General features: G+C 36.2%; 1 protein-coding gene across 8 annotated transcripts in view; it reads right to left on the bottom strand.

Moving 5' to 3' along the window:
* Positions 1-20,440, bottom strand: part of LOC113256632 (contactin-4) — an 877,814-nt gene that overhangs the window by 202,676 nt on the left and 654,698 nt on the right. For all 8 annotated transcript variants that reach the window (XM_057311891.1, XM_057311888.1, XM_044385021.3 and 5 more), the window contains one exon: positions 15,214-15,309. In XM_057311891.1, the coding sequence (XP_057167874.1) occupies positions 15,214-15,309 (96 nt within the window). The remainder of the gene's footprint in view (positions 1-15,213; positions 15,310-20,440) is intronic.

Genomic DNA, 20,440 nt, shown 5'->3' with positions numbered 1-20,440 from the left:
TATGGGCAGTTTCGCTTTCCATGGTTTCAGTTACATGTGGTCAACTGTGGTCCAGAAGGAGATGATCCTCCTTCTGATAGATGGTCAGAAGATTAATAGTAGACTAATGGTATGTCAAAATGCCTATGTCATTCACATCGCTTCATCTCATCATAGGCATTTTATCATTTCACATCATCACAAGAAGGGTTAGTATAGTACCATAAGATATTTTGAGAGAGACTATATTCACTTAACATTTATTACAGTATCTTGCTATAATTGTGCTATTTTATTATTAGTTATTGTTGTTAATTTCTTACTATGCTTAAGTGATAAACTTCATCATAGGTATATATGTATAGGAAAAAAATAGTAAATATACGGTCAGTCCTAACCGTGATTTCAGTCATCCACAGGGGGTCTTGGAACATATTCCCTGTGGATAAGAGAGGACTAGTACATATGTTTTATTGTTACATTATTCAATTTTTTGTATCCTTATTTCTATTTACTTGGTTTGTCAAATTAAATGAAAAAATATGCTTTAGTAATTCCTTCTTGTGTTTCTAAATATTTAGCATTAAAAATTTTGACACTATGCTTTATGGTGTTTAAAATAAAATAATTGGGATGTCTTCATAGGGTTTGTGTATCTTAATAATAAAACGTATCTTTTCCCAATTTAATGTTTTTGCATATAAATAATACTTGGTTCTAAACTAGTAAATTTACTATCTTTTCTTTTTTTAAAGTCTATTTTGTTAGAATAGATATTTTATTTTATAATAAATGCCATCAAATTCTGATTATATCAAACAAATTTTTAACTGAATCTGATGCTTTTATGTTCATATGAAGGTTTTATCTCTTTGTATTTTCTGTCATATACTATATTCTCTTGTATCTGTCATCTTTGTGAATTTTTTATTCATGCTGTTTTGCTCATCTTTACCTTTGGTCTTTGGTCAAACAGATTACAGTTTATTTGATTTAACTATCTCCAGCAACTAGGAAGATACACATTCTGTCTTCATATCTACCTTGATCTACATTTCCTCTAATTATTAGAATAAAGAATAATGTAAAAATTTTTGATTCCCTCTCAACGAGGGGAAAGTACAACATGTTTTTACTATTAGAAGGATGATGTGTTGGTATGAAATGTTAAGTATACCATGAAATTAAATAAAATAGTATATATGCACTGATAAAATACCTTTTTAATTACATTGTTTATGTATAGATTGGATCTTTATTCCCAAATTCCCATATTTATGAAGCTTTCTAATCATTCTATGTTCCTTTTGCATTCTTTAAAAAAGCTTAGCTAGTTAGTCATGCTTATCGCTAATGCAATTTTCTACAATGTTCATTTGGCTTTTTATTGCATCCGCACTGCAGGTTTTAATTCTTTCATTTCTCATCTTTGTTAGCTCTTTTTAAATGCCAGTCTGATTCAGAGTCAGATCCCTCTTCACATTAGCATCTCTGTTTCATAGAATCTATGCTTTCTTCATCTTGACTGAAAGCACAACAGAGATGCATCTTTGTTATGTTTTGTTTTACATCCTCAGACAATGGCTGACTCGTCCCTCCTCTTGCCCCCACTCTTTATCACGGAGTATTTTCTTAGGTCACCATGATGGAGTAGATTTTTTATTTAACTCTATTTATTAACATTGGTTATGGTTTTATCCAGGTCTTAGATTAATCAACCAAAAATGGGTGTATCCCTTTATTCACTCAAACTAACTACAGGGGATCCCAGAATCCCCTTCTCAAATCTTCAGTTTAAAGCAATTTGATAGCCATGTTTCCTTTCCAAATTACTGGTGTCCGGCTATCATTAATTTAGTAAGATTCTGAGGAACTAAGATAGAGCTTTCTATTGCTTCAGTTATCACCTCCACAGTGAACTGGTATAACACCTTTCCTCTGTCCACACCCAATATGCATGGTAGCCTCTTTCTCTATAAAGCAGTAGTTAGAACTGTTGATTTCTAGTAATTCTGGGGAGACATGGTATAGTGTGTGTGTGTGTGTGTGTGTGTGTGTGTGTGTGTTAGTAAATATGGTAGGATACTTCCTCTGGATACCTTATAAATCTATTCTCATAATAAGGGGACAGACATCAGACTTTTTAATTAAGATGTCCAGATCGAAATATATTTGATATAGAGGTATAACATGGCTATTTTGGAAGCCTTTAAAGATATCCTTCCCATATTCCTTGTTGTTAATTTAGTTGTTTAGTCATGAGTCTTTGCTCTAGTCTTAACACTGTATCTGCCCAAAATTCATATTTTGAAATCTTATCCCTAAAGGTAAAGGTATTAGTAGGTGGGGCCTTTGGGAAGTGATAAGTTCATGAAGGTGGAGTCCTTATGAATGGGATAAGTGCTCTTATAAAAGAGACCCCACAGAGCTCCCTAGTCCTTTCTGCCATGTGAGGATACCGCAGAATGTTACCTCTAATGAACCGGGAAGAAACCTCTCACCCGCTCGTGCTGGCACCCTTATTTCAGACTTCCAGTCTCCAGTACTGTGAAAAATAAGTTTCTGTTCTTTACAAGCTACCCAGTCTGTGGTATGTTGTTATAGCAGCCCGAATGGATTAAGACAGTCTCCTATGGTTATATCTCCATTTGGCTTATTTGTGCTGTAATTATAGGTAACTCTTCAAGTAAAGTTTTGATGACTACCATGTTTTTAGTCTGATGAGAACTTTTTCTTTCTTTGTTTTTTACAAAAAGCTAGATAATAATTAATCAGCCTTAGCTGCCAAGAGCCCATTTTTCAATACTGCCTTCTACTCTAACTCATCCCCTATTTCACTTAAAAAAAAATTCCCAATATTTAACTTACTTTCAGAAAAACCCAAATCTTTTTTTTTTACAATGATTTTTTATTATATTATGTTAGTCACCATACAGTACATCCCCGGTTTCCGATGTAAGGCTCGATGATTCATTAGTTGTGTATAACACCCAGTGCACCATGCAATACGTGCCCTCCTTACTACCCATCACCGGCCTATCCCATTCCCCCACCCCCCTCCCCTCTAAGGCCCTCAGTTTGTTTCTCATAGTCCATAGTCTCTCATGTTTCATTCCCCCTTCTGATTACCCCCCCTTTCTTTATCCCTTTCTTCCCCTACCGATCATCCTAGTTCTTATGCTCCATAGATGAGAGAAATCATATGATAGTTGTCTTTCTCTGCTTGACTTATTTCACTTAGCATTATCTCCTCCAGTGCCGTCCATGTTGTAGCAAATGTTGAGAACTCGTTCCTTCTGATAGCTGAGTAATATTCCATTGTATATATGGACCACAACTTCTTAATCCAGTCACCTGTTGAAGGGCATCTCGGCTCCTTCCACGATTTAGCTATTGTGGACATTGCAGCTATGAACATTGGGGTGCATATGGCCCTTCTCTTTACTACATCTGTATCTTTGGGGTAAACACCCAGTAGTGCAATGGCTGGATCATAGGGTAGCTCAATTTTTAACTTTTTAAGGGACCTCCACACTGTTTTCCAGAGTGGCTGTACCAACTTGCATTTCCACCAACAATGTAGGAGGGATCCCCTTTCTCCACATCCTCTCCAGAAAAACCCAAATCTTTAACACTACTCCAGAGACTCGTCTCTGCCAATATCCCAGACTTAAACTTGAACTACCATCCCCACCACTCTCGGACACTACCATGTCACCTTTCCTCATGGCCAGACAACCTTCCCACTCCAGACGTACGTACTGTTGCTTGGTCTGGAATATTATTTTCTCCTTCTACTCTTTCATCCTTCTAAATCTGAGCTCCAGAAAGACTTCTCAAGGAAGTTTCCTCCAAGTCTACATCATGTCCTTCCAACAGACATACCTCATTTTATTGTGCTTTGCTCTACTGTGCTTTGCAGAGATTGCTTCTTCACAAATTGAAGGTTTGTGGCCACCCTGTGTTAAGCAAGTCTGTCGGTGCAATTTTTCCAGCAGCATTTGCTCACTTCATGTCTCTGTCACATTTTGGTAATTCTGGCAACACTTTAAACTTTTTCATTATTATTACCTTTGTTTTGGTGATCTGTGAGCACTGATTTTTGATGTTACTATTGTAATTATTTTGGGGCACCATGAACCGTGCCCATATAAGATGGTGAACTGAATTCATAAATGTGTGTGTTCTGACTGCTCCACCAGCTGGCATCAGCCCATCTCTCTCCTTCTCCTTGGGCCATATCCTTATTTCCCGAGATACAACAATATTAAAGTTAGGCCAATTAATAACCCTACAATGGCTTCTAAGAGTGTTAAAGCGAAATAAAGAGTCAACTGATGCAGAATACTTCACTATCTTATTTTAAGAAATTGCCACAGCCACCCCAACCTTCAGCAACCATCACTCTGATTAATTAGTAGCCATAAATATCAAAGAAAGACCCTTCACCAGCCAAAAGAATATGACGCACTGAAAGCTCAGATAATGGTTAGCACTTTTTAGCAATAAAGTATTTTTAATTAAGGTATGTGCAGTTTTTCAGACATAATGCTATTGCACACTTATTAGTCTACAGTATAGTGTACATATAACTTTTATATGTACTGAGAAACAAAAAAACGTATCTGACTCATATTATTGCAATATTAGCTTTATTGCACTGGTCTGTAACCAAACCCACAATATCTCTGAAGTATGCCTATATTTTACACAATCAGATCACTGAACTCTGTTCTTCTGCCAGCCCACAACCCAAAGCACACATTCCAGTGTGACTATCTGAGTACCCCTTTACTGCCCAGCAGCCCCGTAAGTCTTACTGTAGGGGGACCTTTCTGTTTTTGGTCACTGTTTTATCTACTACACCTATGCCAATGTCTGGCAACTGAGATGTTCTGCCAAAGCTAGATATTTTTACTTAAAAAAGCAATCTATTCTCTTCAATCTTGAAATCCTAATTTACATACTTCCATTAGGACCCAATTATAAATCCCATTTATCACAACCATTTCCACTGAAATAACCTGGAACTGTACATTAATAAGGAATGTTGGCTTGCAGAGATAGTACACAAATTCAAATGGTGGCAAGACTCACAGACACTAAGGTGTAGGAATGTCTTTCTTGTATTTAGGTGTTCATTTCAGAGCTGTGTTATACCTACCTTACTGTACAGTAAATGGGAACCACAAGTGGAAGAAATAGGATACTTATGTCAGCTACATTTTAGTTATAAAATCTTGTTTGTCTTTTCAAAAGGCAAAAGTTTGCATAAAGTGATAAGAACTTGGCCTCAAACACCTACAACCAAACTATTTTGGCATTTCTCAGGGGTTCTCTAGTCTTTGTGTTGTTTAAGAGAATAAGAAAGCATACAAATTCCAAATTACTTCACAAAGTAGAGATTCTTCGGATATTTCTGAAATGCTACATTATCATCTGCAACTATCTCTCCAGCTGTGCCTGCCATATGGATTTATGAATTCCTGTGGAGTGTTGTTATAACACAACTCCTTTCCAGGGGTTAATTCTGACAGTGAAGATTATGATAATGTGTTAACCTGCAACTATCTGATGTGAAAAAAATTGGGTGTGTTACATGTGGAGATGTGAGAGCTTTCTTGGCTCGGTACAGAAGAGCTATCAGTTGTTTTGTTAGCAGCCAGTATCTATGTATGAGATCATGAACATTCTCCCAATCAGCTGCCGAATTAAAGATGTGACATATCTTCTAGGCCATTACGTAGACAGAGTTGGTCTCCCTGTAAAACACTTACTGCTCCATTTGGAATTTTTTATTTATTCTACATGTCTCGAATGACAAAATCATTAGTGAATATATTTAGGGTAAATCAGCATGATTTGTTAAAAAAAGTTTTTCATCCATATTGTCGTTCTTGATGAATATATAGCCATTTAATTAAATCATTTTCTTTTAAATCAGTATTCGAATACTACACAGCATCAGAAGCTATAGCCCTATCTTTAGACAAAATGCTACAATTTATTCTTTTGGATATGAACTTCACTTGGTCAAATATGTAGTTTTCTCTGGTCTTTGATTTGGCCTACCTAAGTTATTGTCTTCCTAAATGTCTGAAAACTAACTGAATGAGTTACAAAATACATATAGTAGAAAAATGGCTGACTTCATATTTGTTCTTTAATACTCACAGGATCAAGATCCCTGCAGTACTGAACATTTTGGAGCCTCCAATTTCTGATTTCCCAACCAGAGTCTATTTCCAAATTTCCAGGACTCAGGCAGCATTTCCTCATTCTATGTACTGCACCATTATCCTGCTTAATTCAATGTAACATCATGATGCACTGACCTGACAAAACACCAATTCCTTGCTGCAAATGTATCCAAAGAGCTGCTTGTTTCTTCCTCAGCTGAAAAGATGAGATTCACAGGGCTTATATCCAGTGGGCATTAAAACAAGAATGGTTCCCATACATCCTGCAGTGATTGTCCACTGGATTATTTATGAAATGCTCAGTCAGGTTCATGTTGTTGAAAGATCAGTGTTGATCATTTGTTCTGTTCTGGCTGGTATATCCCTGGTAGTACTCTACTGGATATGTAATGTGCTTTTCACATCTCCAGACTCTTCACATCCCAACTAGCACCTGTGTTCCAACACAATACCATCCTTCACTGCTTTCTGGGACAGTATGACTCCAAAAGAGAAAGCTCAACATGAAATTGAGCTTTGTTGAATGATCACAGTTTGCAGATCATTCAGCTTTATGGATCAAATCTCAGTTCCCAAATGCCATTTCCTTTTGGTGCTAATGCATTTGGCCCTGACTTTGACTGATCAATGGGCCTCTGGTTCTAAGGATCAAAACTGGAGATAATCTCTTTGATTTTTTTTTTTATGTTTAAAAAGAAAAGAGAAACATTTCCAACCTGAATTTAAATCTATCCACATATACTTTTATATAGTGCCTATCATTAAGTTAAATACAGAGTAACTGTCAGGAGAGACATTGGGTAATTACGGCCATAATTAATTAACTAAAATGCTTTGGTTTCTGCCAAATAATGAACATGGAAACATTTATACAGAAGCAAAGAAGGAAAAGGAGAGAGAGAAAAAGAATTTCTTGAAATTTATTTCTGAAATAACTTTTTTTTTTAAACTAAATGATTCTCTTTAGGCTACTGAACACAAAGAAATTTAATTAATTGCTATTTATTCCGTAGTTGAGTTTATTTCTCAGTGCTATGGATTTGCCATAGCTGCAGAACAGCTTCAACATCTCTCTAACTAGAACTAAAAGGAGAATTAGATAGAAATTCTATGGCTATCATTCCTGGGGAACTCTTCTTAGAACCCAGACCAGCAATTCTCTATACAATTTAATTTAAGAAATTGGTGGCTCAGCTGTATAAGGTTTAGAATTATTCTATGGCTAGGGAATGTCTGCTACTTATGTACTCATTTTTTTTTCTATTCATAAGTATATAGTTATTGACATCAAAGTACAAAAAATATGGTCATAAAACATTCAAGTTGTTGTAAAGAGCTGATAGGAAAATCAGAGGTAAAAAGTATGTCAGTAGCATCATATAATAAGCTTAACTAATTGTGGAGATGATTGACATCAGAAATATTGACTCTCAATCTTGTGGTCATATCCAGTGGGAGAGCAGTAAGTCATTCTTCGAGGCATGCAAGGCCTAATTCCCCCCTTTTGCTTCCTTTGCTGATTCTTTCTTTGAACTAAACGATCTCATGGCTGTGAGAAATGGAGCCTGTGTTTGGTATAATAAAGACAAATAATCCTAGTGGCCGGTCCTCCCAAACATGAAACACTCCACCATGCCATTTGTGTGGGACGGTTTATAACAAGTAGTCCCAGATCAATGTAGCACTTTTTTCTGCTCAATGAGTGAAAAAAGGGAGGCTTAATGAATGAAGAAAAGCATCACCTTCCAAACTGTTTCACATTATTCTATGCTGACTAAATCACTAATGTCTAAAATCTCCTCTGGTTGACAAAATGAGAAGGAAAAAAAAAAAAAAAGGAGGACTTGGACCATTACATTTCAGATGAAGGAGTTCAGGTTCACAGATTTCAAAGGAATATGGTAGAGTCAAACAGCACAAACAAGACTGCCTTAAGAATGTTTAATGCTTCGGGCATCTGGGTGACTCAGTTGGTTCAGGGTCCAACTCTTGGTTTCAGCTCAGGTCATGATCTCAGGGTCTTGAGTTCAAGCCCCACATTGGGCTCTGTGCTCAGCACAGAGTCTGCTTGAGGCTCTCTCTCCCTCTCCTTCTGCCCCTCTCCACTGCCCTCTCTTGCTCTCTCTCAAATAAAATAATAAATCTTAAAAAAAATAAAAGAATGTTCAATGCCAAAAACAGAAAACACCCCAAAACAACAAAAAAAATACCTAGTAGTCTGTGGTACTGATTAACCTATTACTAAAGGTTACCCTTTCCTCATTGAGTTGCAATAGATATCTATTTAAGTAAATATATGAAGTTTCTTAGGTTAGACATAAAACTCAGAATGCATGTTCCATAAAAATATTAAAAAATGTGGTTTATCCAAGTTTAACCCTTAATATATATGTTTTATTTTACTGAAGCGTAGTTGACCTACAATGTGTTATTAGTTTATTAGTACACCAACATAGTGATTTGACATCTCTATACATTATGCAATGCTCCCCATGATAATCTTAGTTACTGTCACCACGCAGTTATTACATTATTGCCTGTATTCCCTATGCTATACTTTTCATTCCTATGACTTATTTTTTTTATAACTGGAAGTTTGTACTTTTTTTTTTTTTTTTTTTAGAGAGAGAGGGAGTGGGTAGGGACAGAGGGAGAGAGAAAGATTTTTAAGCATGTACCATACCCAGCATGCAGCCCAAGCTGGGCTTGAACTCACGACCCTGAGATCATGAACTGAACCAAAATCAAGAGTCAGAAGCTTAACCAACTGAGCCTTCCAGGCGCCCCAATGCAAAAGCTTTCTAGTTTGATGTAGTCCCAATAGTTTATTTTTGATTGTGTTTCCTTTGCTTGAGGAGACATATTCAGAAAAATGTTGCTAAGGCCAACATCAAAGAGATTACTGCCTATGCTTTCTTCTATAGACGTTTTATGGTTTCACATCTTACATTTAAGTCTTTAATCCATTGAGTTTATTTTTGCATGGGGTTTAAGAAAGTGGTCTGGTTTAATTCTTTGGCATGTAGCTGTTCAGTTTTCCAACATTTATTGAAGAGACTGTCTTTTCCCCCATCGTATATTCTTGCCTCCTTAACTGTAGATTAATTGACTATGGAAGTGTGAGTTTATTTCTGTGCTCTCAACACTGATCCATTGATCTATGTGTCTGTTTTTGTGCCAGTACCATATTGTTTTGATTACTACAGCTTTGTAGTTTATCTTGAAATTGGGGATTCTGATACCTCCAGCTTTGTTCTTCTTTCTCAAGATTGTTTTGGCTATTCAGGGTCTTTCATGGTTCCATATAAATTTTAGGATTATTTGTTCTAGCTTTGTGAAAAATGCTAGTTGTATTTTGATAGAGAAAGCACCGAATCTGTAGATTGCTTTGTAGAGTATGGATATTTTAACAATATTAATTTTCCAATCTATGAGAATATCTTGCTATTTTTTTGTGTTGTCTTCAATCTCTTTCATCATTAATAGTTTTCAGAGTACAGGTCTTTTACTTCCTTGGTTAAATTTATTCCTACATATTTTAGAACACTTTTAACTGTGTAGGTCACTGCCACATTTATTATATTTTTTATTCTAACTACATATTTGAGAGGTTTACAGAATAAATATAAATTTCATTTGGGTAGCATAATACTGTATGAGGATTTGAGAGTTATGCTGGAAACAAAGAATGGGAGCCTAAAATGTGGATGAGAGAAAGTAGACGGAATAAACTGGAATTGGAGGGACTGCTTCTTAAGGAAAGTGGCCAGTTGTCCAAATCACATGGTAATGAAACTAGAATCCATCCATTCTGATGTCAATTTTCCAGGGAGTGTGAAATGATGGGTGGGGCCCAATAAGTAAACTTCTTAAATGTCAGCAATACTTGAAATCCAAAGGACAGCGTGTTATGGTTCCAGGTTTGGATCTGGGTGGATCTTTGGGTAAGACATGAGGGCAAGAGCTAAACTTCAAGTCTATACTACAGTAAAATGAATTGGTATTTGGATCAAATAAAGATGCACTTGAAAAGTCTGAAGGTACACAGAACTAGTAAGGATGGGAGCTAGTCTGGGATAAGGAATAAGGCATGGACTAAGGTTAGGCAGAACTGTCAGCTTAACAAAACGTGGGTGTCTTGAAGATTATCCTGGGCACAGAGGAAAAACATTTTAGCATAGCAACATCAGTCCAGGTCCAAGACCTGTCAGCATGGTTTGAACTCACTAAGAAACTGGGTGAGCCCGATCCTGAAGGTGACATCTGGATGCTAGAAACAGTATGTGTGGGATGACGGAAACCAAATAGGGCTCAGAGAAGTTACATAAGTGGCCCAAGACCACATAGTAAGTTAATAGGAGATCTGGGTCTGGAATGTGGGTGTCCTAGTTTCATGCTTTTTCCTCTGTCCCACAGTAAATACAAAATGACCCAGCTGAAATAACTACACTGTGGGAAGGCATGCTTCTGTTAGGGTTATTATATTTGTGGATATGTCCAGATCAAATCAAATTTCCTGGCCCCTGGAGATGTTTGCAAACAGAGAGGTTCTAGTGAGACAAGATCTACTTGATTTTGTAATGCAGAGATACACATTTTCCACTCTGGCTGCATATTAGAATCATGTATAGTGTTTTAAAAAATATAAATGATGCCAGAGGACCCCTCTCAAGAAAGGCACACTTAATTGATCTGGGATGGGGCCCAAAGAACTCCTGGCGTAGAGAATCCAGTACCTGTTTCTACTGTTGTCTCCTGGGCTGGAAAAAAAAATGGTCATGTTCTAGGCAAAGATAACTCTTGACCCTGCCATTGATTAGTGTGTGACCCCACATAATCTCTTTGCTTCGATTTCCTTATCTGTGAAATACATGTCCTTACTTATAGGATTATTGTGAGGATCAGAGATAATATAATGGAAACTAAAAAATTATAAATACCATAAAGAACTCTACAGATGCTGTGTTATAAGGTCCCTGCATCTCATACCATGTGAACAGAATCCAACTTTAATGGGAATGTGTTCTGTGTAAAAGCATCTAATGATGACAATTATAGCTGGTTTCTATAAAACCCACAACAATGACAATCATCTTAGAATCAGAATCACGTGGTTTCTTTTTAATACTCTAGGAAGCCATACTTTCACTAATAATAATGTAGTAAAAGCTGGCCAGATGTAAAATGCTATTTTCGAAGATAAATAGTTGAGAAAAAGCCAGTCTTTTTTTGGTGTTCATCTCCCTTATCAACAACCACAAAAATACATGAAGTAAAGGTAAAGCCTGAGGTGATTATATTTTATTTCAAATTCTTTTAAATGCAAATTTGACACAAAAGTGCTCAACCCTTCTGCTTGAGAGATGTGGAAATCAAAGACCTCTATCTCAGCAGTGTGAATCTGGGTTGGGTTTGTAGAAGGTGATCAAAGTGGGTGGATCTTAAATCTGGTGCTGCCTTAGAGTCTCTAAAACAATAGATTTGTGGAATCAAAACATCTTTGGGAAGTGGTTGGACACCTATGGCTTTAACATGTTTCCCTGGTTATGCCTCAGCTTCCTGCCCATCACTGGCCAGAAATGAGGTGTGTGAGAGAGAATCACAGATGTAGCTCAGGGCTTCTCAAACTGTAATGTGTGTATGAATCACTTGGAGATCTTAATAAAATGTGAATTCTTATTCAGTAGGCTCTGGGTGGAGCCTGAAACTGTCTTTTTAAGAAGCTGCCAGGTGAGGCAGATGCTTCTGGTCCACGGGCCACATTTTGAGTAGCAAGGATATTGGTGATATATAAAAGGAAAGTGAGAACAAAAACCTCCCTTGAGCAGTTCATGAGGAATTCATTGGTGAATAATACAATTTTAGTCAGTGGTAGGAAGACTCTCAAAGTACCTTGGTTCTACTGCTATTTAACGAGAGCTTCGTTAAGCATTATGAATTCCTGGAGCCAAATGACCTTGCAGTTGATGGAAATCAAGGAGAAAATTCTGGATCTCAATAACCTCTATTTCTAATATGAACGGACACCATGCACAACCAGAGCCCATCACAGTGGCTTCTATTGTTTGGTGTTTGTGTTAAGATTTAATAGTAAAATCTATGCAATGACTGAATTCGTATCTATTAACCAAGAGATGACAAAGATGTTACATGTAGTGACTGGTAAAGTACTGGAAATACCTGCTGACTGAAATGCTTTTCAAAATGGATTAATTGTTGCTCATTTCTATGTTACCCTAAGAGGGTCTGACACTGCACAGCTTTTGAAAGAGGACATGCAGCACCCTTTACAATGGATTTCACACCATTACTCAGTATCCCACTGATACAATAAAAGGCTGACTCATTTCCTGCCCTCTGCATGATCTGTTACAATTGAAACTGGGGTACCATATGCTGGGTCTAAAATGCTCAGTATGTCCAGTGGCTCGTGGTGATTCTGCTGGCTTTCAGGTGATACACAGCCTGGAGAAGCAATGAGAGAATCACTGTGGCACAGTTTGCACTGAAAGGTTTTGAGTAATTGGGGAGATTTCATCAGATAATCATTGACTCCATTGCCCCAAACTGATGGCTGTCTGAGATGCTCTCTTACACCCTTCAAGATCCTGTCTGTTTTCTTGCACATCTCCTTGCCTTGCCTGCTTTGCCCACACTGTTACTGAGCACGCAATTTCTAATAAAGCCCATAATGAGAATATTTATTTCCTTGTCTTTCACCATCAAGACTGTCAGGAATGTCAGCATAGCTCAAGAAAATGGATTTCAGAGCTGCTGACTGCTGCCAGCAGAGACAAGCACATTTCAGGGGATGTCTATGAAAAATTTTTAATATATTTCTCTGTGGGAAGGGGAAAGTCTTCAGGTGTCTCACTGTGTAGCAGCATGGCAACACTTCAGGTGCCTTGCCTTTCCCAAAGATACCATTATACCAGGGAGTAGTGGGGCACTTTGTTTCTTAATATGCCTACAAGATTAATTTTTAGAGTTGCTGCCATGGTATGAAAGTTTAATGCTGTGAGGTAGACTGCAGAAGAAATTAGCAAAACCTTCAATTCTTATTTTGATCAGATTTCATCATAGAAAGAGAAAAGTTAGTCTGAGTGAGCTTCACTTTAACCTAAATATACGTCCAGTTAATGGCTTTCTTCATATGAATGACAGAACTTCAATAATGCAAACATACTAGATAAATATGTTTAGTCTTTATTGAGTTACTACCAGGTAATGATACAACTAAAAGGGATCTGAGAGATTTCCTTTCATCTCCTCATTGTATAGGGAAGAAGAGCATGGCATCAAAAATTTGAAAATATTTGCTCAATATCAAATGATGTGAAACAGAGTCAGGACTGGAACTCATGTCCTGGACTCCAAATTTAATGCTTCTGGTACAAACTTTAAGGGAAAAGGGGAGTCTTAAGGAATAAACCCATCTCTCAGAACACAAACTACCAAAATCTAATCTGGATTCTCTACCAGTCTTCAAAAACCAGAACCTCAAATAATTCCGTGTCTTCAGTCTAGACTCAGAGGGGGACCTGCCTCTTTCATCTGTTTTTATATTTGTCATGTCAGAAGTACAAGTCTTTTAGCTATTTTGCTAATTGTTATTTCCTGCTGGAAAGGTTAGCTGGGGCATTAGATGAGAAAGGAAAAGTTACAACTTTAGAATACAGGACAAAAATAAAAGGGTGTTTTCAAATTCTCAGCTTAAAATATATATTTTTCTTTTCATCATGTGATAAGCCAAACAGAAAATTAAGAACAAGGATAGCAGATAGCAAATTCAACTTTAGCCAGAATTCCCAAGAATAGAATTTATCAATCTTGTTACCTCAAGTTTTAAAGGAATCCTAATAAATATCATTATCTATTAAACCTCCACACTACTGAGACCTTTATGGGAAGTCAGATTTGCCTGTCAGTCACCGTTAGTTTTTTTGGCAGATGTTGTCAGTTGCCTATACAGCATGTCTCTATAGTGTCCCTTATTATAAAATTATGATTTTTTTTTTCTGGGCTATCAAATTGATATGTATAAAATACTTGATTTTTCAGTCTCTTTTGCCACTGGGGGTGATCAGTGACATGTAATTAAAAGTCCTGGGGCAAAGCTAACCTTTCATAATACAAAGGCAAACTGAGATGGAGACTTTTGACTTTTGTCCTTGACTATTTCTATTTCTTCCTATCTGGACTGCACACTTGGTACCCTAGCCATACCACATGTTAAATCTTCAGAAAAGGATGCGAGAAATGGCTTCTGTCCTGGAAGACATCTTCAAGAAGTGCTATCAGCTTTAGACTACATACCTCTGGAAATGTTTGTGAGAACAACACAAACTCCAGTCTGTTGAAACCTGTGTTAGGTGGGTTTTTAGTTATCTGCAGTCAAATGAATTCCTTATTTATTTTTTTATTTATTTAATGGGAATTAAGGAGGGCACTTGTGATGAACACTGGGTATTGTATGTAAGTGACGAATCACTAAATTTTACACCTGAAACTTAGTTACACTGTATGTTAATTAACTGGAATTTAAATAAAAACTTAGAAAAATAAACACAAATAATTCAAATGGATTCCTAACTGATCCAGTTATTATGAGTCTTTTACAAAGTGATCCTGGATTCTATGGTCAGAGGACTTGGGTTCTGGATCTGATCCTTTCCCAGACCAAACACAAGATGAAATAAAGCAATGTCAGCTTTGAAACTGATCAAGTTGGAGAAAGTACTGGTAGTTTTACCTACATTGCCTTACCAAGCAACAGGATTCTGATCTCAGTGGACTCAGGTGTCTTTTCCCCTTGTGCCAGATAGATAGCAGTGGGGTAGAACATTTGCAGAATTTGATATTTTCCTATCCTAATTATGGGAGGCATTGACAACGATTCTTCCTTGACACAGAGGGACTTTGGGAACCTCTGCAAATGACACTTTTCCTTTAGCTAGTGCCAAGGGGGGTGAAAAATCAGCAAGAAAAATAGCAGCGAGTGAAGTGTGGACATTTCAGTGCATTTAGAGTTTACCTCCTGAATGAGCTGGTGGGCCACACAGTAGTACCATCCCCTGACCTTGACGGACAGACACAGTGCTTCTTGTTCTTGTTTTAAAGTTTTCAAGATCTGTTAAGGGAAATAAAGGGAAAAGGGTTTAAATTAAAAAGGCTTAAGATACTACCGGGGAGTATAAGTGTTTCAAAAGAGGATAGTCTTCTGCTGAAAAACAGCCTTTGTATCATCCAAACCAAGAGAATTCAGTGTAGCCTCTTTTCACATGTTATTGTCTTGTCATCCTTGATTCGTATCTATACTGTAATGGAGCTACTTGCCACATGTGTCTAGTTAGATTTAAAACATATAAAATTAAATAAAATGTACATTTCAGTTCCTGAGCCATACTAGCTACATTTTATGTTCAACAGCCACGTGTAAGCTAGTGGTTAGCGTACTGGACAGCAGAAAAATAGAAAATTTACATCACTGAAGACAGTCTTATTGGACAGTACATATCTAAAGGAAAAAACCAAGGTTTATTGATGTTAAGTGACTTCACCAACATCTTTTTGTAATTAAATATCATTATCAGGATGTAAATTCATGTTATCTAATCCTCAATTCTATTCATTTCACAAACCATTCATTATATACAACTACATGTATCGCTCCATAAGTACCTGGACTATGACTCTGTTTGTGCACACACACGCATTATATACAATGTATAAACAGACATACGCACATATACATAATTGTTTCAAAGTTCTTGTATAGTTTTAAAAATTTATAAGGTATTGTCCAAGGTTCCGTTTGGAAAAAAAAAAAAGTTCCCTTCTGTCAAGGAGGTCAAGTCTGGTTAGAAAGATAAGACATTACAACCCAAAGATCACAGTTTGAGTCAGTGAATAAGCAGTTGCCAATAAAAATGAGTTAATGTAAAAAATATGTCTAATAAAGTGACAGACATATCACTGTTTAAAAAAAAATGGTTTTTCTTCCATCCTCCTAAAAGTAAATCCTCTCAACAAGAAGTATTTTAAGTACCATTTCATTTTTTGTTGTCTAAAACATCTGATTTAATAACCTCTTATCAGATTTGAGGGTTATTCCAAGCCAAGTATGTTCTGCAGGGTTGCAAGGCCATCTAGATGTGCACACTGGAGTTCATGGACATTTACTGACTATTTCCTCCATGCTGGCCATTTTGGTAAGCATTTTATAGCAAGTATCTGAAGTGATACTAACAACAATTATATGAGTTAATTACCATTAATGTCTCCATTTTATAGGCTAGAAAGGAGAGGCACCATGAGGTTTGTTAAAGGCTACATTAATGAGTGATGAAGCTAGGGGGAGAAAGCAGACAGCCTTCCTGCGGTTACAAAAGGGGATGTTTCTACAGTCATGCTTGACTTTAAGAAGAGGTCAGGATATTAAAAAATTTAGACACATACATATCTTCATTACCAACTTCTGGAATTACACAAATTTTAAGATCATACATTATTATTTTCATCAACTGAGTACTTATAAAAATTTCATTAAACATCATTTGTCAGCTCAGGATACAAACATTGTATCCTCTATAGTTTCCACCCTGTAGGGATCCAAGAGTGTAGTGGGCATGACTGACAGGTAACACCTAATCATGGGAAGCCAAAGACTGTCAGAGTTGAGTCATGAAACAGGGCACCTGGAGGACATGTACATATTCAGCACAATATAAAAAAGAACTATAACTTGAATTACATTTCTGCTGCAATACAATTCTTTTAATCCAAGGAGCATAAGGTGAGACTAAGACATGATATTTTCTTTCAAGGAAATGGCTCTTCAAAAGAGATTCAATGAGAGATTTAAAAAAACTTTATTGTAGAAAATGGTTTAATATTATAAACCATTATCCCTAAATGTGACAGTGAATCACTCTGAATTGTCACTTCTGCATATAGGTTCTTAGAATACATCATCTAAGTTTTTGCAAAAACATCCCATCCAATCTTCAGAGATGCATGAAAAAGTAAGGGCTAATAGATAATAGAGATCAAGTCCTATCTAGGCAAAATGCACCATGGTTATGACTAGAGAAGGGGCATTACGAGATGGGAAAGAAAATGAGAAACACATGCAATGATTTTTAACCATCCTTATTGAGTTTAAAAAACTAGATTCCTGTTTCTTCCTTTTTGGTTTATGAACTCATGCAGTTCTACAAGGATTGGGCAGTCAGAATAAATCACATTAATCTGGTATTTGAGAAAATATTTAGACATATTTCTTAGTAGTTAGTTGAAATAAATTCCACATGGCAAACCCTATTTACACAGTGAATAAAAAGACTGCATTTAGACAGATTGGACTTTGAAATCAACTCTGCCATATATTAGGCATGTTGCTGACCTTGGGCAAGTCTTCATTTTCTCATAAATAAATATGAATAAATGTGCTTTGTTTTAAAGTAAGAGTCATGGGTAACAATTAAATAAGATAATACTTGAAAAGCACAAGGCCAAACACAAAGCCTGTCATGCCACAAGTTTGGTGTTTGGTATATGTTTGTTCTGTCCACTGAAGAACATTATAATACAGTGGCAAATCATAACCCAATCATTCTATTTAGGAGAGTGTTCCAAAGAGTAAAATGAATTTAGAGAGAATTCTAGAGAGCTATAGATCCTAAACAAAGGACACTATATTTATGCACATATTTAAGGAAAAAATGCATGTCCAAAACTGGTCTTTTTGGATATAACTATCCACCCAGATCACAATTACTAGCAGCATGGTAATTGTAGAAATCAAAGAACTATGTGTGTGAATGGTGTTTTTTGAAGCTTGTATACTCATGGCTCAGGCCTTTCTCAGCAAATTCCCACATATGTTATTTTTCTAAGAGTCATTTTATTTCTAAAGCCTTGGTAGTAGGTAATGATGGCTAGCAACAGACATTACAAGATTGTTAGAATATATTATAGATAATGCTCTATTACCATGACCATTGCTCTAATAGTAATAATAGCATCTTCCTGCAAAATGCATTGAGGTCATACCATGTGCGAAGCACTTTTCATATAGATCTCATTTAATTCCATCATAGGTTAAATTCCCAACTAAAAGGTGATAGAAGTGAAGCTCAGAGACGTTTAGTATCATCTTCACCCACCTAGGAAGTGGTCAGAAAAATACAAATTCCTGTCTCCCTCCAAAGCTATTGTTTTCAAACACCAGAAGCTATGGCTTCCCCACTGATTTAGTGAAGCCAGTGAAAAAAGAGCATTCAAACTAGTTACTCAACATCTTAGAGACAAAAAAAAAAAAAAAAAAAAAAAGAAGTTTGAATGAATATTAAGCTCTTTAGTGAATGTGTAAGAAAATCCACATTTCAATGCACAAAGCAATGAGTAGGTACATTTGATTCCAAATCTTCTATTCCTTTGCTTTTCCTTGTGGGTGAGTACTCAATGTAGGATTTTAAACATTAGGTGAAAAGGATGAAATTGAACAAGGAGAAAACAATCAGAGGCAACTCTATTAAGAAGCATGATTGTTGCGTTTTCAGGAAGGTACCTGAACAATGCAGTCAGTTACAAAAGAAATGGCTGAATAAATGTTGTATACGTATGATGAGGAATTAATATCCATGTATTGTGGCTTTTCAAAACAATTTGTTTTTCCAGCTCTGTATATGGTTCATTGACATGTGATTCCTAGACTTTTAAAAAATAAATGGCTATACTTTCTGGTGTTGATTTCATTCGCCAGCGTTTTATATAAATTTTTCCAGAAATCATATGCCAAGGGATGCACAATTTTGTGGCAGATGTGTTTTCATACCATATTTTTCTGCTGAAACAATTGTCCTTTATTCTGCTATGGAATGTAATATCAGCATTTCATTTTTAAATGAGATTAGAAAATATGCTATAGTATTTGGAAAGTGTATTGAGTGCATGGAGGAAATGATTTAGCATTTAAATTCCCGGGGGAGTAAAAGTATACAAAGGTCTTAAAGCTGCAATATGTGATAAATAATAAAAAGCCTTAATATATGAGAATACTTAGAATTCAGACTGCAGAGTAAATCAGAGTGAGGGGAAAAATCTCCACATATTTCCTGTCTGTGAAGTTATTAAATGTTTAGAGGAAAGGAAGAGATACCCTACAATAAATACCTGGATGTACTCTAGAGAAAATAAAATCAAGAAGGCCCAAGATATTTTTTTGAGAAATAACAGTAAGTAAGAAAGAGTAACTTATTTAGGCCATCATTAAGGGACTACCCATTGAACAAGGAAGAGCTAAAGCCATTCATAGGGTGGGACAAGCCAGAGTATAAGAAGTTTAGTTTTAAAATGGCAAGAGGCTAATGAGATCACAACACACATCATGGTTTGTTAAGAATCTACAAAGAGGTAGGAGAAAAGGAAAGAGGAGGAATGAAACAGTAAACTATGCAAATAATGCACGTATTTTTAATACATGTATTATTCACTACAAGTCAAAAAAAAAAAACAATTCACTTTTATTCTGATTTGGGTAGGCGTGGATCCTATTAATTCTTATAGAGTGGCCTTAGAACAAGAAATTTCCATCACCAGTTTCCTTTGTTATTGCTCCCTCCAATTTTGAAAGTAGCAATCAATAAGGAAATCAATATCAGCTTGGAAAAATGGTCAAGCAATACATTTGTTATGAATACAATTTCCATAATGATGATTGCACCATTTATTTTTTTAAAAGAGGTATTTTTGGAGCATAACTTTAAAAACTGATTATCATGCAGCATGTTTAAAATTATGTCTTGACTCTCTGCCATTTGTTCCCTGAGTGTATGCATTTGTGGATGCACATTTGCATGGTTTCTTGAATTCTAGAGACTCCTACTGAAAACAAGTCTAAATTTATAAAACCTTAGGAATTGCAAAGCCACATCTTTTACATTCTTTCCACTCAGGAAGAAACAAGAAACCATTAGTGAAACTGGCATGGTTGACTGGGTTTCCCAGTAAGAATATATAGCAAGAGGAAGAACTGGATAATGGTTTAACATTGTAGTCAGAAGGACCTAAGTACATATCTGGTACTCTTACTTTCTAGCTGTATGATGGTGGTATGTGAGTTGTTTAATCTCCTAGAACTTCAGTTTCTTCAACTCTAATATTAGGATATTAGAGATCTCAGAGAGCTCTTTAAAGATGAAGATCATGCATATGAAGCATCTACATACTGTCTGATCCAAAGTCAGTAGCCTATAAAT

The sequence above is a fragment of the Ursus arctos genome, unplaced genomic scaffold (genome assembly GCF_023065955.2).
Source record: "Ursus arctos isolate Adak ecotype North America unplaced genomic scaffold, UrsArc2.0 scaffold_14, whole genome shotgun sequence".
NCBI classification, from domain to species: domain Eukaryota; kingdom Metazoa; phylum Chordata; class Mammalia; order Carnivora; family Ursidae; genus Ursus; species Ursus arctos.
Note: the sequence above shows the minus strand (reverse complement) of the source record. Positions and strands in the feature narration are given on the sequence as shown.